The 25,065-nt window shown below is 55.2% G+C and overlaps 8 protein-coding genes across 8 annotated transcripts; 4 read left to right on the forward strand and 4 right to left on the reverse strand.

The window, feature by feature from the left end:
- Positions 1 to 1,553: 1,553 nt before the first annotated feature.
- B0T26DRAFT_645835 (D-arabinono-1,4-lactone oxidase-domain-containing protein) lies at positions 1,554 to 3,218 on the forward strand (the record flags this gene model as incomplete). Its single annotated transcript, XM_060437766.1, has 1 exon — positions 1,554 to 3,218. One exon carries the CDS (start codon positions 1,554 to 1,556, stop codon positions 3,216 to 3,218), a length of 1,665 nt encoding a protein of 554 aa, XP_060295955.1.
- Positions 3,219 to 4,282: 1,064 nt separating this feature from the next.
- On the reverse strand, positions 4,283 to 6,761 carry B0T26DRAFT_751256 (amino acid permease-domain-containing protein; the record flags this gene model as incomplete). Its single annotated transcript, XM_060445353.1, has 3 exons — positions 4,283 to 4,435; positions 4,505 to 6,007; positions 6,117 to 6,761. 3 exons carry the CDS (start codon positions 6,759 to 6,761, stop codon positions 4,283 to 4,285), a joined length of 2,301 nt encoding a protein of 766 aa, XP_060295956.1.
- Positions 6,762 to 8,151: 1,390 nt separating this feature from the next.
- B0T26DRAFT_708790 (uncharacterized protein) lies at positions 8,152 to 10,894 on the reverse strand. The gene is made up of 3 exons (XM_060441910.1): positions 10,325 to 10,894; positions 10,023 to 10,071; positions 8,152 to 9,942 (listed from the first exon to the last, which is right to left on the reverse strand). The coding sequence occupies exons 1-3, from the start codon at positions 10,544 to 10,546 to the stop codon at positions 8,306 to 8,308; spliced, it is 1,908 nt and encodes a 635-aa protein (XP_060295957.1). The 5' UTR covers positions 10,547 to 10,894; the 3' UTR covers positions 8,152 to 8,305.
- A 511-nt stretch (positions 10,895 to 11,405) lies between these two features.
- Positions 11,406 to 13,798, forward strand: B0T26DRAFT_740688 (kinase-like domain-containing protein; the record flags this gene model as incomplete). The annotated part of the gene is made up of 3 exons (XM_060443876.1): positions 11,406 to 11,445; positions 11,528 to 11,986; positions 12,045 to 13,798. 3 exons carry the CDS (start codon positions 11,406 to 11,408, stop codon positions 13,796 to 13,798), a joined length of 2,253 nt encoding a protein of 750 aa, XP_060295958.1.
- Positions 13,799 to 13,931: 133 nt separating this feature from the next.
- Positions 13,932 to 14,501, forward strand: B0T26DRAFT_285474 (uncharacterized protein). Its single transcript, XM_060434161.1, has one exon. It carries the CDS (start codon positions 14,064 to 14,066, stop codon positions 14,355 to 14,357), a length of 294 nt encoding a protein of 97 aa, XP_060295959.1. The 5' UTR covers positions 13,932 to 14,063; the 3' UTR covers positions 14,358 to 14,501.
- B0T26DRAFT_285475 (uncharacterized protein) lies at positions 14,502 to 15,690 on the forward strand. The gene has a single exon (XM_060434162.1). The coding sequence runs from the start codon at positions 14,645 to 14,647 to the stop codon at positions 15,377 to 15,379; it is 735 nt and encodes a 244-aa protein (XP_060295960.1). The 5' UTR covers positions 14,502 to 14,644; the 3' UTR covers positions 15,380 to 15,690.
- Positions 15,691 to 16,427: 737 nt separating this feature from the next.
- Positions 16,428 to 17,207, reverse strand: B0T26DRAFT_708792 (uncharacterized protein). The gene is made up of 2 exons (XM_060441911.1): positions 17,073 to 17,207; positions 16,428 to 16,996 (listed from the first exon to the last, which is right to left on the reverse strand). Exons 1-2 carry the CDS (start codon positions 17,175 to 17,177, stop codon positions 16,487 to 16,489), a joined length of 615 nt encoding a protein of 204 aa, XP_060295961.1. The 5' UTR covers positions 17,178 to 17,207; the 3' UTR covers positions 16,428 to 16,486.
- A 3,965-nt stretch (positions 17,208 to 21,172) lies between these two features.
- B0T26DRAFT_285604 (uncharacterized protein) lies at positions 21,173 to 22,446 on the reverse strand. The gene is made up of 3 exons (XM_060434163.1): positions 22,431 to 22,446; positions 21,999 to 22,160; positions 21,173 to 21,940 (listed from the first exon to the last, which is right to left on the reverse strand). Exons 2-3 carry the CDS (start codon positions 22,134 to 22,136, stop codon positions 21,401 to 21,403), a joined length of 678 nt encoding a protein of 225 aa, XP_060295962.1. The 5' UTR covers positions 22,137 to 22,160; positions 22,431 to 22,446; the 3' UTR covers positions 21,173 to 21,400.
- Between the last annotated feature and the right edge of the window lie 2,619 nt (positions 22,447 to 25,065).

Consider the following 25,065-nt stretch of genomic DNA (forward strand, 5'->3'; position numbering starts at 1 on the left):
GAAAAAGAAGAAGCCTAAAACTTGTGCGAAGTTCATTGGGGGACCGCGCGCCTGACGCGACGGGCTGACGAAATTTCGCTGTCAGGTATTTCGGAAATGGAAGGTGCGCCTGGGTACAATTTGAGCTCCTGGCAGTCAGGTAATTATGGCAGTCACGCTGGAATAAGGTTCCCTTGGGCAATATGTACCAAGAATGGAAGGAGCCCTATCTCAGATCGAGCACTCAGACAAACCTTACTTTCTTCTCACTTTCCTTAATCAATCTCAGGAGACGCAGGTAGCGTGCTGTTCATCCCAAAGTCTTGGACTAGACATCAAGAAACAGCAGCTTGTCGTGTTTCTAGCTTGTTGTCCAATATATTACTCTCCTTTTAGAGACTTCTTCCCTGAGCTCAACATCTCGAGCAATGGGTGCCATGACTGAACGCCCACACCCACCTGGCAAGACTTCAGGCTATGTAAATGAACGCTTGTCTCTTCAATTGCTATGATACTATCGCTTTGTCCGGGTTAGTTGGTTGCTATTCTTTTCCCCTTCTCTCTGTTGCATACACATCACTAAGAACGAACATAAGGACCAAATGGAAGGCATTGGTAGTCAAGTGACGAGTATATGCTGCTCGTCACATGAAGACGTTGTCTGAGTAGTTGATAGCTTATATCAAGTCCTGCAGTGGCCCTCGTATAAAGTCTCTCTCAAGTCCAACAGTTGCCGCCGCTGAGTCTGAGATGGAGAACAAACGGAACCACGAAACTGAGGTCATGTAAGAGAACTTTCAATTGTTTAATTTCTCATATCTCACGGGATCTATAATCAGGAAGAAGAAAAAAACATCTCGAAACATGTTGAAGAGTAGACTAACCCTCAAAGTGAATAAGTAATGTAATATCACCAGTTGTCGTTAGAGAGTCCGTTCAAGTTCTTAATCCGCTAGTCTCTCCCCGCCAATCCCAGGCGCCCAAATTTGGAGATGGGGATGGAGCGTCTAGGACACCATCGTTAGAGCGTTAGGATGGGGGTGGGAAGGTGGGGACCGAATGAGCAATGTCGAACGTCCTAGCGGAATTCGCTGTATGTACAGCACCACGCCTTCCTAAATTTATTTACAAGTTACAGCGGCTCGTCGTTCACTAACAACCTAAACCACGGCACTCCAACCCGGCAGGATTCCTCAAAACGGCGAACCCCAACACAGAACCAACCAAGAAGTTTCGTAGCTAACCGACAGCTTTATCAACGCGCCCACCCATAGAGGGTTCATTCTACACGGCTGCTAAACCACAGTCACAGTTCTTGCTACTCCGTCGTTGGTTTTTGATTTCCATCAAATCTAATCAATTTATTGCATCGTGGACCGTTGGATATCCATTGAGCGAATTTCTTTGTAGTGGCCCTCTCTCGCTTCGCTCCGCACCTCGCGCGTCTGTCGTGATTGACCTTGACCCCTCTCTTCCCGTCTGGCCGGGCTCCATGTGATCGCCAAAGCGACGCTTAAACAAACAGCATCAAACTCATTCGACTACAAAGGGAAGGAAAAGCCGCAGCCCAAAAAATGGCGACGACGGAGAAAAACTACGGGCCGCTCTTCGACGTCGACGGCTTCTCCGTCATCGAGCAGGACGATGGAGTCCCGTTCCGCGCCCGGAACGCCCACATGCACCGCACTTGGGCGCGCACCTACACGAGCCTGCCCGAGCTCTACATCCAGCCCGAATCGCAGGCCGAGATTGAGAAACTGGTGAATCTGGCCCGCAGGCATCGCCGCCGCGTTACCACAACTGGCTCGGGACACTCGCCGTCGGACATGACGTGCACGTCGTCATGGCTCGTCAACCTCGACAACTTTAGCAAGGTGTTCTCCATCGACAAGGAAACGGGTATTTGCTCCATGCAGGCCGGCATCCGCCTCCACCAGCTGAGCGCCGAACTTGCCGCCGTCGGCCTGTCTCTGCCCAGCCTCGGCAGCATCAACGAGCAGAGCATCGCCGGCGCCATCAGCACCGGCACCCATGGTAGTAGCATCCACCACGGCCTCGTCAGCGAGAGCATTCTTGCCCTCAAGATCACCCTTGCCGACGGCCACACGTACTCGTGCTCTCCCGTCGACAACCCGGACCTCTTCCGCGCCGCCCTGCTGTCCGTCGGCGCCCTCGGAATCATTACCGAGGTCACTTTCAAGGCTGTGCCCGCCTTCTCGCTCGCCTGGGACCAAGCCATCGACGCCGATGCCCGCCTTTTTGAGCAGTGGGACACTACGCTGTGGACCCAGGGAGATTTTGTGCGCATTTGGTGGTTCCCCTACATGCGCCGCGCCGCGGTGTGGAAGGCCGACGTGGTGCCCCAGTCCGACATCGACTCGGGCAAGGTCGCTCACCGCGACCCACCAAAGAGCTTCTGCGAGAGCCGCCTGGGCTATTTTGTCTACCACAACCTACTCGCGCTGGCACGCTGGGTGCCATGCATCACGCCCTTTGTCGAGTGGTTTGTGTTTGGACTCCAGTACGGCTTCCGCAACGGCGACCGTACGCGCGTCAGCGCTGTCCAGCCCAGCCAGCAGGCGTTCCTGCTCGACTGCCTGTATAGCCAGTTTGTCAACGAGTGGGCCATCCCGCTGCACCGTGGGCCCGAGGCCCTCAAGCGGCTCGGCGCCTGGCTGCAGGGCCTGAAGCCCGGCGACGTCGGCTACGTCGACCACGGCATCCCCTTCAGTTCCAAGGGGCTCTATGTCCACAGCCCCATCGAGGTGCGCGCCAGCAACTCAAACGTGCATACCAGCGCCGCCGCAAACAACCGGCCTTTCCTGGACCCCTCGCCCAAGGACGGCCCCGCCCTCTACCTCAATGCCACCATGTACCGCCCCTACCATCGTGACCCGACCTACGAGGCCACGAAGCGCTACTACGAGGGCTTTGAGTGGCTCATGCGCGACCTCGGCGGCCGGCCGCACTGGGCTAAGACCTTTTCCGTGGCCCCCGAAGAGTTCGCCGCCTGGTACGGCGACGATTTTGCCAGCTTCCGCCGCGTCCGCGACGCCGTCGACCCCAACGGTCTCTTTGTCGGCCCCTGGCATCGCCGCTACCTGCTGGGTAGCACCCTGCCGGTCAACAATGTGCTCGAACGCCTCCCGCTCGAGGAGGTCGGCTTCGTGACAGAGCCCGCTGGCCGCAGCGGCGGTCTCCTTGTCCGCGGCGCCCAGAGCATTGTCGTGCCCAACTAGTGTATTGGTAAGACGACACAGGTTCCGGACAACTGGAAGGACAGTCCGGTGCCGCCGAAGATATGGGGCCACGACATTTTGGCCGCATTGGTGGAGAAGCAGCAGCTTTCGACCGCACAGACGGAGCTTCAGCAAGGGATTGGGGGGCAGCCACATGATTCTTATGGTTCTGACACATTGCACGAGCCATCCTTGGTAGAAGACGCATACGTGGCAGACGAAGAAAAGTCCGCGACAGACGAACCACCCACGCCACCCATGACTGGCAACCCATTTAGTGCATTACAGCCGCCGGCCGCGACACCCAGTCTGGGGGCTAGCGATGGGAAATGAAATAACCTATCGGTTTCCTATACTTGGCATATATCTTTTGTGTTGCTGGGCTTATGCATGATTTGTATCGTGCGAGAGCTGGTACTTGGTTGGTTGTCAGCGGTTGCCTTCATCTCCCCACAAAGCGAAAGCGATTAAGCACTAGCTTCTACTTCGTATATAGAAATTATGACTGCAGGTTTCAATGTTAGTTCTCGCCAACGTGGCTGCCATGAGTGCGGTACGCGAGGTGGTCAACTCCTCTACGCTGTTTGGCGTCTATCTTCAGATACCATTGCCACTATGCGAATTGACAAGAGGGTATAATATTATTGAACTTCTTATCTAGAGTCTATGATATTGGCATTGGTAGACTGTCCGGGAGAAGGCCGATTCGTTTCCACCTTTGCAGCCCCTCGTGCTCTTCCTTCTCAAAGAGTAGGTACCTATTTTAATCTTCTCCATTGCATGCCAGAAATTACTTCGCTAGGTATATATTACATAGTTGTCTGCCTGTCTGCCTGTCTGTCCGTCTGTCCGTCTGTCCGTCTAACTTGGCTATAGCTTCTAATGAAACCAGTACCTTACTTGCACAATAACCGTACCACATGCTATAGTAGAAAAACGCCGCAGCTAACTAACTTCTCCCTTGTCTCTACCAGGTACGTACCAGCACTACTACTACTGCTACTCCTGTTGGGCTAATCCTACAAACAAAAAGACACTTATTGCAACAACAGCCAGCAAATCCGCTACGGCAATCCCGCTGCCCCGTGTTGTTCTTCTACTTCGTCGTCGTCGTCATCATCATCGTCGTAGTCAACGACAAAAAGCAGCCGCTGCGCCGCCTCGTCAACCACCAACGTCGCCGTTCTCTCGCCGTCCATAGCAACCGCATCTCTCGTCTTCGTATGTTCATTTATCATCGTCCCCCGCCTAACCCTACTCCCCTCCCCCCACCGCGCCCACCACACCCACCACGCAGCGCCCGCGGCGAGCACGGCCAGCGCCGTCGCCGGGTACGCGAACCAGACGAACCCCGCGGCGCCGCCGTCCTCGCGCCCGCCCGCCGGCGGCACCCACGGCAGGATCAACAGCAGGCAGTTGCTGGCCGCGAAGACGGCGACGGCGGGGTGCGGGGCCCGGAACGGCGTGCGGTATTTTGAGGCAGACGAGGAGTGCAGGTAGAGTAGTCCGCAGCTGATGGCTACTCCGAGCACGCTGACCGGGTAGCTGCCGACGTCGACGAGGAAGTTGTAGATGCGGCCTGGCGGCGGCAGGACGATGACCAGTGTTGATATGAGCCAGTGCAGCAGCAGGCCGCGGGTCGGAGGAGCGCCGGCGGTGGTGGGGGCGGCAGAGCGTGGTGATGGTTTGTTTTTGTGCTGTGGGGGTTTGGTTCGGGTGATGAGCGGGAGCGCCTTGAACTCTGCTAGCGCGTGGTGATGGTATTCGTGGTGAGGGTAGTTGTGGGTGGAGCTGCTGTCGCTGGTGCTGGCACTGCTTTCGCTGTGGCTGTCATCGTCATAGCCATCGTCGTCATCGAGGGCGTGGTCGACGGCTGGAGGAGCAGAGGCTTGTCTGCTGCTGCTAGTCCTCCAGAACCGCGACCACGGCAGCAAGCCGTCCTTGGCGAGCTCCTCGTTGACGCGGGCCTGGGCGAAGCTCGTGGCGGCGATGTTGCCGGCGGCCGAGATGATGATAAACAAGGGCAGGATGACGTGCGAGGGTGCGCCGGGGCCGAAGACGTTGCGGAAGAAGACGCCAGCGACTACGATGCCGGCCGACTTGAAGTCGTTCTTGTCGACGACGAGAAAAAAGGCCACCGTGATGGCCAGGTAGGCTAGCGACACGATGCTGAGGGCCACGGGCGCGGCGATCTTGAGCGTGCGCACGGGGTCCTGGACGTCGTCCAGCACCTGGTTCGCCGTGCTGTAGCCGCGGAAGCAGTAGATGACCTTGAGCAGCGCCGTCGCGTAGTCGTAGGGCTGCGTGCTACTGCCGGCCCAGACGTCGCTGAAATTTCTCTGGGCTGTGCTGCTGCTACTACTAGAAACACCGGAGAACACCACGTCGAGCCGCCTGGGCGCGAGGAGAACTCGCTCTCCCTCGCTGAGGTCGCTACCGACGCCCATCAGCCCACCCACGACTCCGGCGATGACCACAAACACGAGGATCAGCATCTTGGCCACGCCCAGCACGTTGATCAGGCGGAGGCCGAGGCGCGGGTGGCGCGAGTGGATCCAGCAGAGGCACGACACGGCGGCAACAGCGATGACGCGTACGTTCCAGCGGTTCACGGGCGCGTCGAGCGCGTACAGCGTGTACTCGCCCAGCACGATGGCGTTGGGCGTCGAGAAGCCCAGCAGCACCACGTACGCCATGAACATGCACGTAGCCAGCATGCGCGGGCGCCGGAAGATGCGCTCGAGGTAGACGCGCTCGCCGCCGCTGCGCGGCATGGCCGTGCCAAAGTCCTTTTCTTACTGTCAGCTTTCATGTGTTTCTTTGCCTTATTTCTCCCCTTTTAATCCAGCTCTCTCTCGCCCAAAGCGAGCAGAAAACAACCAGCCGGAAATTACTCACCAAGTATACGGCGAGCCCGCAGAAGGAGATGATGCTGCCGAGCACCCACAGCAGCAGCGTCATGCCGACGGACCCGACGCCGGCAAAGATGGCGCTGGGCACCGAGTACGCGCCGACACCTATCGTCTTGCCCACGATGATGTTGATGGCTGATACGACGCCGAGCTTCCTCTCCGCGTCGCTCCGCCTCCTCCTCCGCCGCTGGTGCTGTCTTCTAGGTGCCGCCTCCAGCGGGGAGGCAAGAAGCCCTGGGCCGAGTTCCTGCAGCAGCCATGTCTCGCTCGCTGCGGTTAGCTCTTGGAACGATTTCCTCCCTGGATCCTCGTAGTGGGCGCGGCCGTCGGGGCGGACCTCGCTGCTTCTCACGCTCGAGCCCGGTATTCCCAAGCTGAACGGCAAAGGGCTCGCGGGCTCTCTGTAATACCCCGGGCTTCTGTTGTTGGTGGTGGTGGTGGTTGTGCTGCTGTTGAGCCTTCTCGGCTCATCGTTTAGCTCGCCATAAGTGGGCCGGATGGGCGACCGGCAGCTAAGCTGGAAGGACGCTTGCAACGGCGAGGTTGCTGTAGAGATGGCGCTTGCGATGTAGGTGGTGGAAAACCGACGTGGGGATGACAGCCTATCCGGTAACAGCGACGAGGGCGCCATGTTCTCCCCTTTTCTGGCCTTATTTTTGGCCCCGCTCGTCACGATGAGAATAGGGACAAGCTGTAGAACATCACCAAGCAGGAATGGTTTGTTGTCTGTGGGACTGGGCAGGGATGACTGGCTTATGCAGCGACTCTAAACTGAAAAGCAGAACCAAGATGGGAGGGACGTATATGAGACGCCTTCTATGTGTCCATAGAGGAGAGAGTTGAAGCTGCGGGCTGAACCAAGGCACGGCCCCTTTGCTTCACCACTTACATCCACCGGTTCGCGGCAAAGGTAGGTATTATTGTCGGCCCAGACGAGGAAGGGCGAGGACCTACCGAGTTGGAAGAGAGGAGAAGGAGACCCAGAACACAGAGAGGCTTTGCAACAATAGAGGCTCGCATATCCAGCCGGGAAAAGAGAAGATCAGCCATGGACCGGCCTCCCTCCTCCTGGGGGATCTCGCCCCCGGCCCCTGTTTGTCACCGACTGGGAGGGAAGGGGAGGAGGGGGCTGTCTGTCAAAACTCGCGGCAGAGGATTTCCCCACGGTGCCCAGCAAAGCAAGGCAAGGCAAGGCAAGGCAAGGCAAGGCAAGGTAAAGATGCGATAGGCAGGACCAAGCATATTTGGAAGCAGCCCGCCACAAGCACTGACACTGGGACCGGCACTGGCGTTGCCACTGGGGATCTCGTTGCAACGCCCATGGCCTGGCTCTCTCTGCCTGCTTCTAGAAAATGGAATGGGTAGGAACAGCCGAGTAATACTAGTAGCATAGCTCAGCTAGGATGGAAGGGCTTGGCATGATCGCCGTCAGAGGAAGGGTGGTGAAACCCGTGGATAGGGTACGGCTAGGATAAATCCAATCAAGCTTTAACGGTCGTCGTCTCGATTCCTACTTTTCTTGTAATCGGGAAAGTGGAAACAAGGTCAGGCTTTTTTGGTTAATTGATCGTTTGTTTTTGGGGGAAAGGAGATTAAACCCTCCCCAAGTGCCGACCTGCTGCACACCCTCTTCAATCCGAGAATAAACTTCCGTATGGATGCAGCCGAATCCCGACAGGAAGGAAAGAAAAAAAAAAGGCTGGTCGGGAATTGTGGGCATTGTGGCGATGGCTTGGCGCAAGGCCGGTCGCATCTGGGGAAGCTGAAACGGGGGGCCCTTGCCGGTTCTGGGGAATGGAATTTAGACGTGACGGGTTGAGCTTGCCCCCCCAGACCGCACAACCACACCGTGTTTCAGGCTTGGCGGCGATCCGACTCGTGGATTCAGAGCTTTGAAAATTGCCGTACATACATCGAAAGCTTGTCTCGCTGATCCGATCTCCAGCCAAGAGGCGAGAAATCGGGAGGATACTGGAAAATCCAATCAACCCATACATATAGATAGATACGGATACAAAAAAGAGCCATTGCATCTAGTTCATGTATTGCAGTGTATTGCAGTGTGCCTATCTAAATATATGTACTGCAAACAATTTCTTCGCTCTTCTTAGTCCCCGCCACGGGTGTCCTTGGTCTATTCTGGGTCATGTCATGCCTACATACAGTCATTGCTATTCATGCGTCCAATCCGAGACGGTCCAGCATCTTGTCGATCTTCTCCAGCATAATCTGGTAGTTGACGGCGTCCGAGGCGAATTCATCCTCAACAAGCTTCCCGTCCAGCGTCCTGACGCCGCCCAGCTGCTCGTCTCCCGCGGGGCTTGCTTGTCTCGCCTGGGCTTCGTCGTCCACCGCAGCACCCGAAAGTCCCTCGGCCGCTGCAGCATCTGGCTCCTCATCCTCTTCGAGCATGTCTTCAAGGCCGTCGCCGTCAAAGCGCAGCCTGAAGCGCTCCGAGAGGTAGTAGCGGATGTCGTCGAGAAGCTCAATCGTGTCCGTCTCCTGTCTGCTCTTTATCCTCGACGCGCTCTCACGGATAAGCTCTACAAATTCTTCGTCGTCAATGTAGTCCTCTAGCCGGTTGGCTATGTACCGCGCGGCAAACTCCTCCAGCCGCTGCACTCTAAGGTCCCAGGCTGCCCGTATCACGTCGTACACGTTGATGGGCTCAACATCAGCCTCTTGTTTCTGCTGCTGCCGCTGCCGCTTCAAGTCTCCGACTTCAACACGTGTAATATCTTCCAAGGCGTTGCTGTCGCCATTTCCCAGTGTGCTTATCGCCACTGCCGCCTTTGTCTTAAGCTTGTCAAGCAGAAGCATGTCCGACGCATACAGCAGATCTAGTGCAAACTCCAACGGGCAGTCTGACTTCTCCGTGTAGAGAAACCTCAGGATAATCTCAAGCACCTCGGGGGTGCAGTCGACCTTGATGATGTGAAGGTATTCTTTGTCCTTGGCCTCCATAAACTCGCTCGAGAACATGGTCTCAAAGTAAGGACTGCGGATGAGGAAGGCCTTGTGGACAGGGTAGAGTACTGACCGCTTGGGTTTGTTAGCCCCATTCGTCGTCGAATCCTTGGCCACGGGCGCCACGGCTATAGGGATCCCAAGATGGTTGGACCCCGAGCCGCTATCTTCCTCCTCTTCGTCGTCTGCGTCTGCCCGCAGGATGCAGTTGGCAAAGATGGCATTGTCGTGCGGCCATTTTATTTCGTCGACCTTGCGGGGATCGACATACATTTTGAACTTCAGGACTGTATCTTTAAAGAAACTAGCGACCTGTGCCTGTGCCAACCGCACCTCGTCCTGCTGCCGTTGGCGTGCTAGGCGGCGGTCGTTCAAAGATAGCACAGCTTCCCAAAGCCTTTCAAGCTCGAGCTGGTTGCAGAGCTTGTCAATTCCCTTAAAAACGTCCTCTTCAGCAACCGCGCTCCTTAGCCCGACCAGTTCTCGTGGCAGGTCACCAAGATACAGAAAGCGCAAGACAAGGCGAAAGGCCTCGACCGGAATAGAGCTCGAAAGCCTCCACGTCGGCGTCTCAGGGGCCTCGACAAACTTTCTGCGAAAGTAGGGCGACCTCGCCGACAAGAGAAACTTGTGCAAATGGAAGTTATCATCATCAGCCGTGAGCGTGATGTCCGACGTCTTTGGAATTTCACGCGTCAGCAGAGATGTGATGTAGGATGCCCACGACTGCAAAGGGTCGGCTGTCTTTGAGTAGTCGTACGACAGAAGCAAGTTGCGAATTTTGTTGTTGAGGGCATTGTAGACAGCTCGTTCCCGCTCAAATGAGTCCGGATCAGCGATTACCCCTAGATTTTTTGTCAGTGATCCAAGTAATGCCCTCTGCACGGGTGTCAGCCAATTTGGAGACACGGCGGGACTCTGGTACCTGATTCAAGAAGCAACTGTACCAGCTCGTAGTGACCACATAAACTGGCCTGTCTTGGGTCAGCTCTGTTTGTGTCCATGTTGAAGAAATTTACACGAAATTGAGATCTAATGAGACCTAGACTCGGTGAAGGGCCAATGGAGACCGCAGCTGCCGTCTCTAACTCTAGACGTAGAGGTCGGTCGTAGACAGAGTCATAGAAACTAAAAAGGCGCTAGGATCTTATGCATCCTAGACTCAAGCACTTTCACTACACTTTCCTTCCTAGACACTTCAAGGAACACTCAACAAGTAAAACTTACAATAATGAGCGGGGTATAGTCAAAGTTGTCCTTTCCATTGATGTTGACGCCGGCCGACATCAACTCCTGGCAGCGCTTGAGGTCGCCGCGGCGACATGCCTGAATAAATTCATCGAATTCTTCTGATGAGTCGAGGGGATGTTCGTTGCGAAGGACTCCGCTCTTGATGAGCCGGCTGTCGTCCCTGAGCTTGACCTCCAACTCGTGTTTCCGGAGCACCATTTTTCCTGTTCCTTTGATGCAAAATGATTAAATAGAGCAATACGAATATGCAGTCAAGAAAAAAAATAATGCAGTCAGAAATCAGGAAGAACACAAAGAAAGAAAGCTGTTGTTGACCTGAAGAAGCAGCCAACAGGAAGCGGAAAGCCGAGCTGATGGCGTTGACCAACACCTCGCCCCCCGCCGGAGATAAGGCCGACGACTAACTAACATCCATTGGGAGTTTCACGTGGGGCACGGACCAAGCTCTTGGTTGCGGCAAGGACGGGCGGGTGGCGTTACGCCGTCGTCCAGCAATTGCTTTGCTAATCACGGGATCCTGGCTCTTGATGAAAAAGCTCCTCTTTCCAAAGCGAAGAGGCTTATCGATAAGGCTGATTCCGGGTCCGTGGGAAGGCGCGCCCGCAGAGCTCTGCCTGCGACGGATGCACAAGTTTTGCCGCGCCGACCAACCAGTAATATCCCGTGCGACTCATCTGAGCCCCTGCATTGAGTGGGGCAGATCGTTGCCAGCGCTCCCAATTGGGAAGGCGTTGCCTAGGCAGCGGCCCTGTGTTGATACCCATGCGAGGCCAGGGTCTGCCCCATCGAATGCCTTTGACCGAAAGCGAAGCCGACCGCCTCCAATCCCCCGAAAGCAACCACCGAAGTGCAGTGCAGTGCAGCGCATCGCATCGCAGTGCAGCAACCTCCGGCCGCCCTCGCGGGATACTAACCAGCAACAACAACAACAACAGGAAAACCCTCACGACCTTGCACAGCTGCCGGCTTGCTTATGGACAGGGACAACATCGCCAATTGACACCCGCCAGACCTTGTCGCATTTCAAAAAGGGAGAAAAAAAACATAGGGAGCCAAAATGTCTGAAGGCGACAAGTACGATGTGCTCGAGAAGATTGGTGAGCTGCCAATCGGCCCCCTCCCCAAGTCTCTCTTCTGCACCCATTGTCGTTGCTGACTTTGTCTTCCCCTCGCCTCTAGGCCATGGCTCGTTTGGCGTCATCCGCAAGGTGCGGCGGAAGATGGACGGCATGATTCTCTGCCGGAAGGAGATCAGCTACCTCAAGATGTCGCAAAAGGAGCGCGAGCAGTTGCATGCCGAGTTCCAGATCCTGTCGACCCTGCGCCACCCAAACATTGTTGGCTACTACCACCGCGAGCATCTCAAGGCCAGCCAAGACTTGCACCTCTACATGGAGTACTGCGGCAATGGCGATCTCGGCCGTGTCATTCGAGACCTCGCGAGCAAGAACCAGTACGCCGAGGAGTCTTTTGTCTGGAGCACATTCTCCCAGCTCGTCACGGCACTCTACCGCTGCCACTACGGCGTCGACCCTCCCGAGGTGGGCAAGACAGTGCTTGGCTTGGGCACAGCAGCGAAACCGAAAGCACCGACTGGAGGCATGATCATTCTGCACCGCGATTTGAAGCCCGAGAATGGTAGGTTGCACATCTTCGCCAGTTGAGGCTGTCAAGTTCGGTTCTGATTCCGTCATAGTTTTTCTCGGCGCCGATAATTCGGTCAAGCTAGGCGACTTTGGTCTCTCTAAGGTAATGCAGTCACACGACTTTGCGTCGACATATGTGGGCACGCCATTCTATATGTCGCCCGAGATTTGCGCCGCCGAGAAGTATACCCTCAAGTCGGATATCTGGTCACTGGGATGCATCATCTACGAGCTCTGCTCACGCGAGCCGCCGTTCAATGCCAAGTCGCATTTCCAGCTGGTCCAGAAGATAAAAGAGGGCAAGGTCGCACCCCTGCCTCCGGTCTATTCAGTAGAGTTGATGGCTGTAATCAAGGATTGCCTGCGCGTCAACCCCGACCGCAGACCGGACACGGCGACGCTCCTCAATCTGCCTGTTGTGCGGCTAATGAGAAAGGAGAAGGAGGTGGTCGAGTTCAGCAATATGCTCAAGGCCAAAGAGGATTCCCTCAATAAACGGATCCGGGAGCTTGACCAAAAGTTGGCATCGGTCGACAACGAAAAGGTGGCCATGCGGCAGGAAATCGATTCCTCCTTGAGGAGAGAATGGGAGGTCAAGGCACGACTCGAAATTGACCGCCTAGTCGGTATAGAAATTGAGCAGCTCCAGAGGAAGTTCGAGCAGGAGGTCCAGGCGCGAGTTGAAGCAGAGTTGCAGAGTCGTAGGAAGGCTGTGGCATTCAGCGAGGATGAGCCGGCCGAGTTCTCGTCCTCAAAGTCGGACTACCCGCACTCGTCAATCGGTTGCGAGAGCGCCGACGGCGAGTTCTCTTCGACAACAGACCTCACCGAGCTGTCTGTTGACTCGCCTGACACTTCAACTCACGTGCTGAAAAAGAGCGCTCGCACTCCTTTCGCACGGGCTCAAACCATGTTTGTGGGTGTCCCGGCTGGAACGCCAATGGATGTCGAGATGGCTTCGCCGTCACCAATCACGATAGCATCCTTGTCGCTTTCGCCTCGACGGAACGCAGCGACCAAAGTTCCGGCGAACCCATCCAACATCTTCACCGCCAACTTGATGGCGAGAGGCGATGCACGGTGGGAGGCTCCTCGAGATATTGCCGGAATGGCATCAGATGACGAGTCCGACGACGAAACCCATATGCCGTCCCCGACCCGGATGATCAAGTCCAGCAAGAATCCCTTCACTTCAAAGCAGAGACCCACACTCCTCGCGCAGAAGTCGGCCCCGCTCCACCGCCTCCAGTCGAAACAGACACTGGCGCCCCAGGCTAGGACCATGGGTGCCATTCCGACTGCGGCCTCGAACCCCGACTTGCACGGTCTGCATAGGGCCGGGAGCAATGGCGCGCTGCGGGAACGAAGCAATAGCCCGAACCGCCGGCTTACAAAAATACCCTCGGCGACGAACCTGAACGGGTGCAATAACAAGCTGAGCAGTGGGAGCGATGGTTCGGCTCCCGCTCTGTCTCGCAAGCCATCCATCATCAAGAAGGAACCAGAGCAGCCCCCGCAACAGCAACAACCACAGCCCCCCGTTCTTAACAAGGTGGCGGGCAAAAACAACAACATCAGGGGTCGCACATTAGTGGAACTCCAGCAGGCCCGTGCAGGCGGTAGGCCATTGAGCGCCGTCATGAGCGGTGAGAACCTCAGCCCCACGCGGCCCTTCCGGGAACACGCCGCTGCCGCCAACCGGGGCGGCTCGGGATCCTCGGAGCCAGCTGCTGTCTGGGACCCGGAGAGGGATGAGATGCCAAGTCCTTTCTTGGTTCGGCGGAAGCCCATCATACGGACATAAACAACAAAGAGCTGTTTTCCTCTTGGCCCGCCTTCTCTGTCGCCTTCTCTGTTGCGCTTGTGTCTCGAGATACCAAACTGCATCTAAGGTGCAATCGCTTACATGATGTGTTTTTTTCCTTTTGTTTTTTCGATGGCAGATAGGCAGGCTAGGGAGGAGGTTCGGTCAGGAAACGAGGGGGGAGGATGTTGATGGAACCAAAGACGATATGGGAATGTTGGGGGTTGGGGAAGGGTAAGGGGAAGGGGACTGCGATGATGCGCACATGTTGGACAAAAACCTATATGACAAGGACGGGGAGGCCGGTCATCTGCTTGGATTGGAGCCAGTTTCTGTGTGGGAGGGGAGCAATATCTCGGCTTTGAGAGGGAGTGGGCAAGGAGGCGTTTGCGGCCTCCTTTTTCTTGTTTCCGTTCTGGCTTTTCTGGAAACGGGAAGGGCTACTATTGGTGTTCTCTTTTTGGGCGGGGGTCTTTTTCTTCTTTTCTGTTGCCTTTGTTCATGGCGGAGTTTGGCTTTCGGGAGGCGTTGGGGATTAATTTTCTTGTCGGTTAACTAACTCAACACGGGTGTCACCTGCGTGCTTTCTTATTCTGTTTCTTCTTCTCATGCGTGTGTGCATATCGAAGCAATCAGCACACTGAGCTGAGCGATCGGCCAATTTAGAATGGGACTTGGGATTGGGTTATCAATATTTCTTGGCGCAGGTTGCTTCGCGGTCATTCCATTGCTTCTCCGGGGCCAGGGCTGTTTGTGTTTTCTTTGACTTTCCCATACCTACCGAATCACCAAAGGGAGACTGGGATGTAGGCTTCTGTTTACAACAAAAGGGGCGCGCAAGGGATCATGGGTGAGGTAATGCAACTCAAACTGCACGGTGTCTGCGGTGCCTGCCAACCCCCTCCCCACCGCCTGTCCTGCAATATCCTCAGCTGCAGCGGCGACACGCTCTTCTTCCTGTTCGAACCCCCTGCGGTGCCATTGCCATTCACCGCCTCGTTTTCGCCTCCGTGCTGGCTGGCTGGCTGGCTGGTTAACCCCAGACGATCTGCACTTGTCGATGCCTTGTTTCATTGTTTTGCAATGCCGATACGTAGCATTTTTATATCGTTCTGGTCAGGGCGCGCTATGATGATGATGATGATGATGCAGCAGTACGGATTCACGGAGTTAAGTCCGGACAAGCAATCTATCTATCCACATGCAAAAAAACCGGAAATCGAAAAACTGTCGATCTATTCCCGGGAAAGGAAGTCCTGCCCGTCGACCGTTGGAGTTGTCTTTCTTTTTTTTTTCTCCTTTTTTTGTTACTTCTTTTCCTTATGCAAGCTTGGAGGTAGGTGCAGGGCGCTATCGACCAAAACGGACGAAATGTCTCAGTTGCGCCGCATCACAAAACGGCGGCGGCAGCCCGTACATGGTACATGTACATACATATTATCCAATGACACAAACCGACGACGACGACGCCGCTCGCTTGCTTGTCTTCTCCTTGGTGCTGCACCACCCACCCCCGGCTTTTTCTCTTTCTCCGCAAGCCAAAAAAGCACGCACCACCTCAAAGCAAGGCAGGGCCGCTGATCTGCCGCCTGCCGCCCGCCGCCCGCCACTACCTTAGGTTAGGTACGGAAAACATAAACCCATACGGAACGACAGGCCGTGAATTGGGCTGAGGAAAATGAAGATGACGGCGTGTGATGAAGATGAGGGAATTGAATTGGTAGTCGTGTCAGCCTTGATGTAAGAAGACTAATCAGGCGAATATCCACCGACGACAAGTCTCGGTGCTGAGGTACTTGCTGTCTGAATCGAATTGTATTGAATTGATTGACAGACGTATGCTGTTTCTGCCGCGACAACCTAGAAGAGGAAGAAGGAAACAGGGTCTCATTGTGCTGGGTTGCTCCTGCCGCTACTGCTGCCGCCCTGTGCCGGTTCAGCTTGGCGTTTTGCTATTTGCTCTTTCCTGGTACGAAGGCAAGTGTGATTGATGATGGGCTCTGCAATTGCGAGCTTTTTGCCCAAACATGGACATACACACCGCAGAGCCGAGAGTGCAGAAACTGCAAGGTCCGTCACAGCGATAGTTACACAAACAGCAGCGGCAGAAACTTGTTTCTCCTAATTCTCGAGCCGGTGCTGCCTGCCCGCCTCAGCTCGACTTGGCCCTGAAATTGAGATTGAGATTGAGATTGGGGATGGATGGGATTGGAGACGGGAAAGTCTGACAGCCACACCCGCCGTGATCGAAGCCGCCTCCGCCTCCGCCTCCACCTCCGCTACCCTAGACGTAGTCGGTCGATCAATCTTAATCTGGGTCCCGCGGTCAATAAAGATCGACAATTATTTCCGGTCCTGGGAACCATCCCCCCCCATCTCACACGCAGATACGAAAGCCCACGTCGGTTTTACGTGCTCGTCCATTCGGGTGGGTGGTGATCAAAACCGGTAGGGGGGTCAAAACGAAAGAGAGCATAACCTACGAACCGGGGACTGACTGGGGACTGACCGGGGGGGTTCCCCAAGGACCGAGCTTTTGTTCGTTCGCCCGGTCTGGTCTAGTCAGTCACCACACAGTCCCATCGAACGATTTCAACTTTGCTTTTTCCTTCTCTCTTCTCCCCCCCCTATAACGTTTATTTTACACCCCCGCACCGTTTTACACTCAAGGCAGAAAATCAGCCACAGTCACAACGCGGCTTTTGTTTTTGAGATTTCAGAGTCTAGACCCAGCCTCCAGACTTTTATTGAAGATTGTTCCTCTTCGCACTTCCTGACCAGATTCGTGTGATCAATGGTGTGATTGTGACTGAGCCCATAAGAGGAGAAAGAGACAAGATGTCTGTCTGTGCCAGGGCAGCCGATCACGGAGAGAGCGAGAGAGAGAAATATAACGCAATGGTGGCGGCCGACTGAGATGCATAAACCGCCCCCTCCCCTCCCACAATGACAGGGAAAAATGCGTTGAGAAAAAGCAACGACAGAGAGAATAGTGGCTTGCGTGTGGTCGATGCCACCAGCCGTTGCAAAGACGCCAACAGGGACAGGGGCCTCATGACTAACTACACGGCATGGACAAGAACAACGTCCTTGGCTAGGCACAGTTGTTCTTTCTTTCGTCACTACACCACAATACATTACACTACTGCTTATTGCTGCCGGCCGCCCAGCACAGCACACAATATCTGCACGAGCTAGCTAACAAGGCCAACAGCGATCAGTCAGGCAAGCGAGAAAGGATGGACGGATGAACGGACGGTGGGCCAACGCTGACCAGTGAGCAAGCCCCTCCCTTTTTTCTCCCGTTTCGTCGTTCGTATTGCAAGGACAATACATTCCGTTCCGCCGTTCGGTTTAAAGCCCAATAACAAGGGAACATACCCAAGAAGAAAAATCCATCATTATTACGGAAGGGGAGCGCACGAAACGAACTCGGAGCATAGTGCAACGCCGGCGGGCCCAAGGGAAATAAATAATTGAAAGTGGGTTTTTCTTTTTTGGGAGGGGAACCGATATGACATCTGATGGCTGCTACCTTCCCCCTCTGGAGAAAAGGAAGCAAGGACCAGGGGGAGGGAGCACCCCGGGCACCACCCCCCATTCCCTTCCCTTTCCACCCCAGCCCAGCCCAGCCCAGCCCAGCGCCCCAGTAGCTGGGAGGGGGATGCGGTCGTTAAGTGCCGGTGCCGAGTCCGTATTTTTATGGAACTCGGAGCCCAGACCAAGCCAGGGGTTAGCAAAGTAATGATCATCAGGATGTACCTACACACAATACACACAAGGCACTGCGCTTGCTCAATATTGCGTATACACAAGCAAGAAAAGAGGATGGACGAGGGCAAACCCAAGAGACAAATTCCAGTTACCCTTCTTACAAGAGAGTATGCTCCAGGCCTCTCTTCTCTACCCTTCACATACGTCACCTGTTCCGCCTGCGGCTCTCCCTATTCCTCTCAGAGATACCCGGTACGGAGCGAGATGCGGAGCTGCCGCCACCGCCGCCGCCGCACGCAAGCTGCGGAAGAGGGCCGGGGAAACACAGTGTAAGTGGCTTCCCTATCTTAAGACCATATTTGTGTTTCGAGGCCGGAAGTGGGGGCGGAAGGGGAGAATGAAGCACGTTACAAGAAAAACAGAAAGCGATGTGACATCGGGGCAGGCCTGGGGAATGATTGATACCTGGAGCAACAGCCCCATCTCGTCCTCGCCTACCGACAGACAGTATGGGGATGTACTGTTCTGCTTGCCTGCTTGCTTTCCTGCGGCCACCTTTGATCAAAGCTCTATCTTCTTCTCTTCTTCTTTTCCTCTATGTACGGTACGGGGGACCGCATGCCTACTACAAGTCGAGTGCCGGATGGATGCACTGCTGTGCTGGCCGCGGCAACACGAAAGGAGAAAAGAATCCGACTGAGCATGACCGCTAGCGACTGCTGATTCGGCGGGCTCCCAGGTCTCGCGCTCTCGGTACAGCTCCATCCAGTCGATCTAGTCGACCCCAGGAAGCCCTCCCCTCGTGAGTGGGCGGAGGAGGGGGGGGGGGGGGGGGGGGGGGAACATGCGGAAGAGGGAGAGACGAAGACGCGGAGAATACTACGTACGTCCTGTACGTATGTACGTCCGGGAGGTAAGAAACAAAGGATCGCCGTCGCTTCACTTTCAAGCTTCTTACTGCGTTTCCTCTTTTTCTTTTCCCTGCGGAAACCCAAAATAAGGGCATGCAAGATAGGTAATATCCCCGTCATTATCACATCCCTCCCCCCTTCTTCCCTTTGCCCTCCCTTCCCAGAAAAGAAAAGAAACAGTGATCGCCCTCCTCGTCCCATTGACTGCGACCTCGGGGTGTGATGATCAGCTTCGGGGGTGGGTAAGCAACGATGCCAAATGACGTCCCGATAGCTAGGGGGAGGGAGGGAAGACGGGCGGGAGGAGCGCCTTTTCCCTAGGGAAGGAAAACGAGAAAACACGGCTTTCAACCTCCAACAACTGCCCTTCACTCCCTTTTGTCCTGCTCATCCATACGCATTGGAATAAGCTGCCGACCTTACCTACCCTGGTCCGCGTCAGCCAACCCTTTCCAGCTGTTCGGGTTCGGGTTCTGGGTGTGGCCTGTGGCCCTTTCCCCCCGACATATGTACTGATTATCATCGACGGACTGCGGACGGATGATGCGAGTTACGAGTATCAATCTAGGTTTTGCTTAGAGACGAGACTCTTCGCTCGGAGTCTCTCTTACTCGTCACTTGTCCCGCCTAGGAACTACGGAACACGGTCGCGGAGTGAGGACGCTCTGTCTCTGTCTCGCCTCACATCATTCATCCTGCAGGCCCGACGGGAAGCGGTCTAGCGGGGTGTAGGTAAGGTAGGTAAGGTAGATGTGTACGACGGTCTGGGCGTACGCACACGCCCTCAAGTACGGAAAGTAGGTAAGTAAGTAAGCACTTTACGCAGAGATGTGCGCCAGCCGGAAGAACATCATGCACACACACTTACACACACACACACCCAACCTTTGAGATGGGGTCTGCAGGCAGTGCTTTCGGAGTAAAGGCCCTCTCGATCGCACAGGGATGCATTGTAATGCCCCCTCCCCAATCAGATAGCTTCTGCTTGTGTTCGTGTTTGTTTAGTTAGTTGTTAATTCAGAGGCTGTCAGGACGCTAGTGACGTCTCTCTCCGAGTCCGCAGACTTGTGCGTGTATTATTTGTATTGTATGTACAAAGACTCTTTGCCAGCCCTGACCCTTGGAAGCGAGAGACTCTGTTTGTTTCCAGGCCGGTTACGGCGCGTTGCGTTGCGTGGGGTTTGTATTGTATATGTTTATGACTCGTCGTTTATAGATTATCTGGCTTGAACATGAGACGACGCGAGACTGTCGCATTGCTTGTATCGGAAATTGCTAGTGGTGCTTCTTCTCATTCCAGTGAACCAAGTTTGGGCGATGGCTGATAAGCGCCATAGCCGCGTAATACAGCAGGATGTGGAAACAGAAAGACTGAATGCCTACCTTGCACTAGCCGTTTCTCTCTGTCCGTGGCCAGCACGCACAATAGGAAGAATAAGACATAGCCGACGCGTAAGCGCTGGGGAGAAACACAAACCATCATCCCTCTTGCCGTGGGCTAGACCGCGAATCTCTTCCGCGGCGTGTCTTCCTCAAGAGTCTAGATCGGCCATCCCGTGTCTTAGCAACCCCGGTTAGAACACTTGGCAAGAGAGCATCTGCTTAACCATGCATCTCTTCGTGAAATCATCACACGCGGTTGAGCCAAGCAAGCCAGAAAAGCAAACGCTGCGGGACACTCTTTCTTTGTTACACATGTATGTCCAAAACGTACATAAGGCAAAGTAGGGCGTGTTTGTAAGGGCGCAGGCGGTATTCCCGGGGTGAAAATCTCGCCCAGCTTCTGGCTGCCGAGTACTGATTGGGAAGAAGTGAGTACCTTGGGTGGTAGTAGCGAAGGGTGGTTGGAAAAGAAACAAACATATAATACCGGCGTGATATAGGGGCAAGGCTGGCTTGGGCCATCCACCCAAACCACGCCATTTTCGTTCGTCTCGCTCCAATTGAGAAGAACTAGCGAAGCGGCATTGCAACCAAAAAAAAAACAAGTCAAGTCAGCCAGCACCAGTCAATATTTCTTTTCTGTCCGGCGACCACCTGGGACTTGTTCGTATCGGGTTGCCCAGAGAATAGTCCAGATCACGCTCCAACATCTGGAACGATCTCGACCAGACCGGATTCCCGTCGATAGGAGTTAAAGTAACGCGCCTGTTGTCGAATGAGAGAAATCAGAATCATTTCCAGTTTACGTACAGCTTTTGATGACGTGACCATAGTCTAACAGCCAGACCGTAGCCACCTTGCGGACACCTGCGTTGTCGGGTTTGTACACTCTCTGTCGGCCTCGAGACCCGGATCGGCGGAGCGAGGAACAAGTTGGCAGTCGTTACAGCCCGGAGATTTACCCTATGGCCTTCTTCTTTGGGCGGCCTGGCAAGGTATCCAAGGTAGCAGTGGCGCAACCTAGCGTCGACGCCGCGCCCGTTTTGCCCAACGGTTTGGAGCGCTGTTATCTGAGACATGGCAGGGATAAATGTCTGGGGCTCTCCAATCTTGTCCCTTTCCTTCTTTTTGTCTGTCATATGTCTGGGGGAAGCTACATACACTAAAAAAACAGCCCGCCCCGTTGATCGGCTACAGAAAGTGAAAACGGCTAGCGGAACAGAACGCCACCAAGCACCCGGCCAACCTCATCACGGACGCGTGACTGCTAGGCAGCAGACAATATGTAGGATCGAAGGGCCCCCCCACCCGAGGGGGGGGCCAACAAATGGTAGCCCGTCGTTGCCTTTTCCGACTTGTGGAAAAGCTCGAGGGATTTTTATTATTGAATGCAGGGAAAGGTTACCAACTTCCCCGACCCCCTAGGGTGGGTGCCAGCAGTTCGTTTCCCCCGTACGGATCGACAATGTGACCCCTTGCGCTCACAGAAACAACGCAAAGAGAACACAAAACAGACAGGCGTGCAAGGCGCCCCCTCCGTCGGTACCGTGGCAGTTACCGAACTGATAAGGCCGGGTTTTGCAGAGGAAATTCTTTATCTTGGAGGCGGGAAGAAGAGGTGTGCACAAGCAGCGGTGACCATACCATCACACCGTCGTTGCCTGCCGAAGTCGGTGTGAACAATGGCAAAACCCGAGAGTAGGGCTGACTGCCAGGCGATTCCCAGCACGCCTCGAGCCTGTGAAGCTGGCAGAAGTAGGTAAATACTCCTCTTGCCTGGACGACTCGCTCTACTAACCTGAGCAGACTTCAAAAGTCTCTCCTCACAGGTAGATAGACTGGTCAAAGTGCACGCCGGGGCCGAGGTGGCGACGACGAGAAAGAAGCAACCTCGAAAAAGATTGAAAGAGAGGTTCTTCGGCTCGGGTAGATCCCCCCTGTGCTGATCGACAGATCCCTCAAACTCTATTCCCTTGGGGAAGAGCTGACCCTGGCCCCAAGTCGCCGAGACAAGACGCGAGCCAGTCGCACTCCCTGCCTTGTTGCTTCTGCATCCGGCACACACCTTTTCTTTTTTCCACTGCTCCGGCCTTTTGCTGAGAAGCTCGAGTAGCAGCGTATCACGGTTTGGGTACTTGCACAGTTAGACATTGAAGATGGATAGAGATGGAAACTCGAGATTAGATACTTACAGTGCACAAACACACACACACACTCGCTCGTGTGCCTTGTACATCGTCCACGTGTTGCATCCGTATTTTCTCCTTTCCCGGTACACACTCACGCAGAGACACACACGCACACGCACACGCACACGCACACGCACACATGCCACAGAATGAGCACGCAGCGACCTGTGACCCAAGATTTGAGCCGTGATGAAGCGCAGGTAGACTAGCCAGTTATGGGCTCAGGCCCGACGCAGCGGTCCAGTAACCTGCCCGCTTGGCTTTCGTGTTGCACATGCAGATATATAGATGTACTATAGTGTTCCAGGGCTGGAGAAAGCTGGGCACAATTAACGACGCATGTACGATACAGTACACTGCACCAAACGTGACGCAGGCTTTGGACAGCATGTATCTGGGCATCAAAAAGAAGAGATAGAGGTCTGCTCAACTCACCGTGGATTAGTCACTGGGATACGAGTGAGCGTCTAACTGTTTTGACAGCGGCATGAATTGGCTCTGCTGAGGTTTCGAAGCATGAACCCGTCAAGGGGAGACTTGCTCAAGGCATGGCTCTCGGCAATTTTCCGTAGCCCCTGGTGCCGCACGATCACCCAACGACGCATGGACTGGCTTGGCCGAGGTACACACTCCAAAAAAGGGACACTGCCGGATTGGACATTGGCCAAGCCAGGCAGGGACTCACACAATACATAGCTGCCCGGGGCAACAGAAACCGAGATGTGTAGTACGTAGCGTAGGTAGCTCGTGGCTCGGTGGGCGGGAAGCATTGTGCTGTTCCTCGTCGAGTCTCGGAAACGATTCTTGGAACGCGGAGATCACATGTTCCGTCCAGGCTAGGGCGATGATGGACCCAATGTACGGTGAGACAGAAGCCCGTCCTGACAGCGTCCTAGGAGGGAGCGAATGCGATACGACAAAGAGGCCGAGCTGAAGCTGGGCTGCTTGCTTGCTTGCCCCCCGTCGGACTGGGACGGCCCATGCAGAAGAAAATTAATTGGCAGTCCGGTGTCTGCGGGGATGTGCTGTAGGAAAAGCCCGGGAAGGGACGGCCAAGGGATTAGAAGGACGAGGTCGGCGAGCAGGAAGTGCTGGATACTACCTGTGCAGCGGGTTGCCGGCTACGAGAGAATCGATATCATGGTAAGTCAATCGAAGGGGAGGTGATTGATGATCCTGGGCAGGCCGTCGGCGGCGCTCTGACGATATTGCGATTCCGTGGTGGTGAGGCGGCCCAAAGAGGAAGCTGGGTAAGAAGCGCGATGTGCGGTTGCAGCGTGGCATATTTTCCGAGACTAGTGTAGCGCCGACCACAAACGTCGAAAACGCTCGTCGATCTTCGCCCATTCCCAAACCGGCACCACGCCCTCACACTCTTTTCGGCTTGAGCGTGCTAAGCGAGCCCGCGCTAAGGCAGCACCACGTTCTGATCGCCCACGTCGCCGCACGTCGGATAATATCCGTTTGGGAAATCGGTATTGCGTGCAGGGGGGAGAAGCCCAGGCCGGTGACTGTACTCTGTACTATGTAATGCTATGTAATGAAGATGAAGGCAGTGACGACCTCGAGTGTGACATTAGGGAAGGTAGGCCCGCACCTCGTAGACTCTGTCACGACTCACCGTACGTACAGGATACTACAGAGTTTACGGAAGTACGGAGTCAGGGCTACCTAGTATTACACGTACGTACGGATACCAGGTAGTGCTGGCCATAAAACGGAGTGCGGCAGCCTGGCGCCTGCCAGGGTTATATCAGGGCGTGATATGGGCGGGCAATCAAAGAGTGCCCGAAATACCACCGCCGCTCACCACACAACACCTGTATCTTCAGCCATAAACCACACAACCAAGCCAACGGGCATTGGCAATGGCAGCCAATGCTGCCCATTACGTAGCGGCCCGCTGGCGGCGGGACGGCGACAAACGCGCCAGGCTAGGACGACTTGCAAATGCCTGCCCTTTGCTTCCTACCGGAGACACATCCGTAATCAAGGCAAGCTTACCAGCTTAGGTTATAGCTATCACTCACAGCGCGCGGCCTCAGCTCTAGCGCAATAGCTCAGTAGATTGATTCTGTCTGCAACGTGAACCTGGGTCCGTGTAGGATCGCCTCAAGAGTGTGCCAAAAGGCGTGCGCCAATTCAGTCTCGACTGAGGGCTGCGACGGAAGCCTCAATGCAAATCGCGCCTCCTCACGTCATAAAAATCATGCTCAGGACTTTTGAGCTTCTCTTGTTATTTGTAAGTGTTGATGCCATCATCACTGCGGGGCACTGTCTGTATATTTGCACAGAGCAACTGCTCTTGTAGCCGCCTGGCTTGATTGGCAGACGAGCGAGATTCATCGCAGCCACCTCACAGCAACCTGGGACGACTTGGCACCGTCTTCGATTGGGCGCCGCGCTTTCCAAGACAAGATTCTGTGCCGCAAGTGCCGCAGAAGAGGCCGGCAATTAGGCCTGTAACTTCGGTAGCTCGAAGCCAGCTGGGGTACCGGACCGCTGAACATTGAGGAGAGCTACAGCGGGCTTCCAGCGGCTCCAGTGGGTGTGGCTGTCGGCGGACCGGTAAGCGAGAGCCGGTCGCACATTTGGCCGTGCTGGGCGGTCGGGGTCGGTGCTTAATTAGCGGGTACGTGGGCCGACTCCGCCCCGGCCCCGCGAACATCAGTCGGCGCTTGAGTGAGTCGCGTTCCGAAAATGCGGAGTGGGCAGAACCCCCGCCTGTTTTCAGTTGGCAAAGCCCCGCGCGGCGTGTGAAGCTGGGGGGCCTGCATCAGACTCAATTGGGTTCAGCTTAATTCAATTTGTACCTGAAATTTGCACCTGATCGCAAAAAGTCAGCGCCGAGATTGAGGGAAGGTGCTCTTGGCGCCTCGGGAAGGAAGCAAAAATGGCATCATTTGACCTGGTTGTCGTGGGTGGTTCTTGCCCGACGGGACGGGTCTGGGTAAGTGCACCGCCGCGACCCAGCAGGGGAAGGAGCAGGAAGAGGGTGGACTGGGAAAAGTGGCTTGCGCCCGCAAAAAGCCAATTTGGGGGCGCGGCGCAGCTTCGAGAACACCGACTG

This window comes from Lasiosphaeria miniovina (genome assembly GCF_030549165.1).
Source record: "Lasiosphaeria miniovina strain SMH2392-1A chromosome Unknown B0T26scaffold_4, whole genome shotgun sequence".
NCBI classification, from domain to species: domain Eukaryota; kingdom Fungi; phylum Ascomycota; class Sordariomycetes; order Sordariales; family Lasiosphaeriaceae; genus Lasiosphaeria; species Lasiosphaeria miniovina.

What these genes read in the sequence shown, in the direction of transcription:
- B0T26DRAFT_708790 (XM_060441910.1), bottom strand. Translation starts at nt 10,546, where the DNA reads ATGGTGCTCCGGAAACACGAGTTGGAGGTCAAGCTCAGGGACGACAGC. An exon ending in ACTATACCCCGCTCATTATT is followed by an intron (nt 10,072 to 10,324) that starts GTAAGTTTTACT and finishes GACCCAAGACAG; the next exon opens with GCCAGTTTATGTGGTCACTA. An exon ending in ACAGTTGCTTCTTGAATCAG is followed by an intron (nt 9,943 to 10,022) that starts GTACCAGAGTCC and finishes CAAAAAATCTAG; the next exon opens with GGGTAATCGCTGATCCGGAC.
- B0T26DRAFT_285474 (XM_060434161.1), top strand. Translation starts at nt 14,064, where the DNA reads ATGTTGGACAAAAACCTATATGACAAGGACGGGGAGGCCGGTCATCTG.
- B0T26DRAFT_285475 (XM_060434162.1), top strand. Translation starts at nt 14,645, where the DNA reads ATGGGTGAGGTAATGCAACTCAAACTGCACGGTGTCTGCGGTGCCTGC.
- B0T26DRAFT_708792 (XM_060441911.1), bottom strand. Translation starts at nt 17,177, where the DNA reads ATGTTCCCTTGTTATTGGGCTTTAAACCGAACGGCGGAACGGAATGTA. An exon ending in AGGGAGGGGCTTGCTCACTG is followed by an intron (nt 16,997 to 17,072) that starts GTCAGCGTTGGC and finishes TGGCCTTGTTAG; the next exon opens with CTAGCTCGTGCAGATATTGT.
- B0T26DRAFT_285604 (XM_060434163.1), bottom strand. Translation starts at nt 22,136, where the DNA reads ATGTGTGCGTGTGCGTGTGCGTGTGCGTGTGCGTGTGTGTCTCTGCGT. An exon ending in TGTGTGTGTGTTTGTGCACT is followed by an intron (nt 21,941 to 21,998) that starts GTAAGTATCTAA and finishes TAACTGTGCAAG; the next exon opens with TACCCAAACCGTGATACGCT.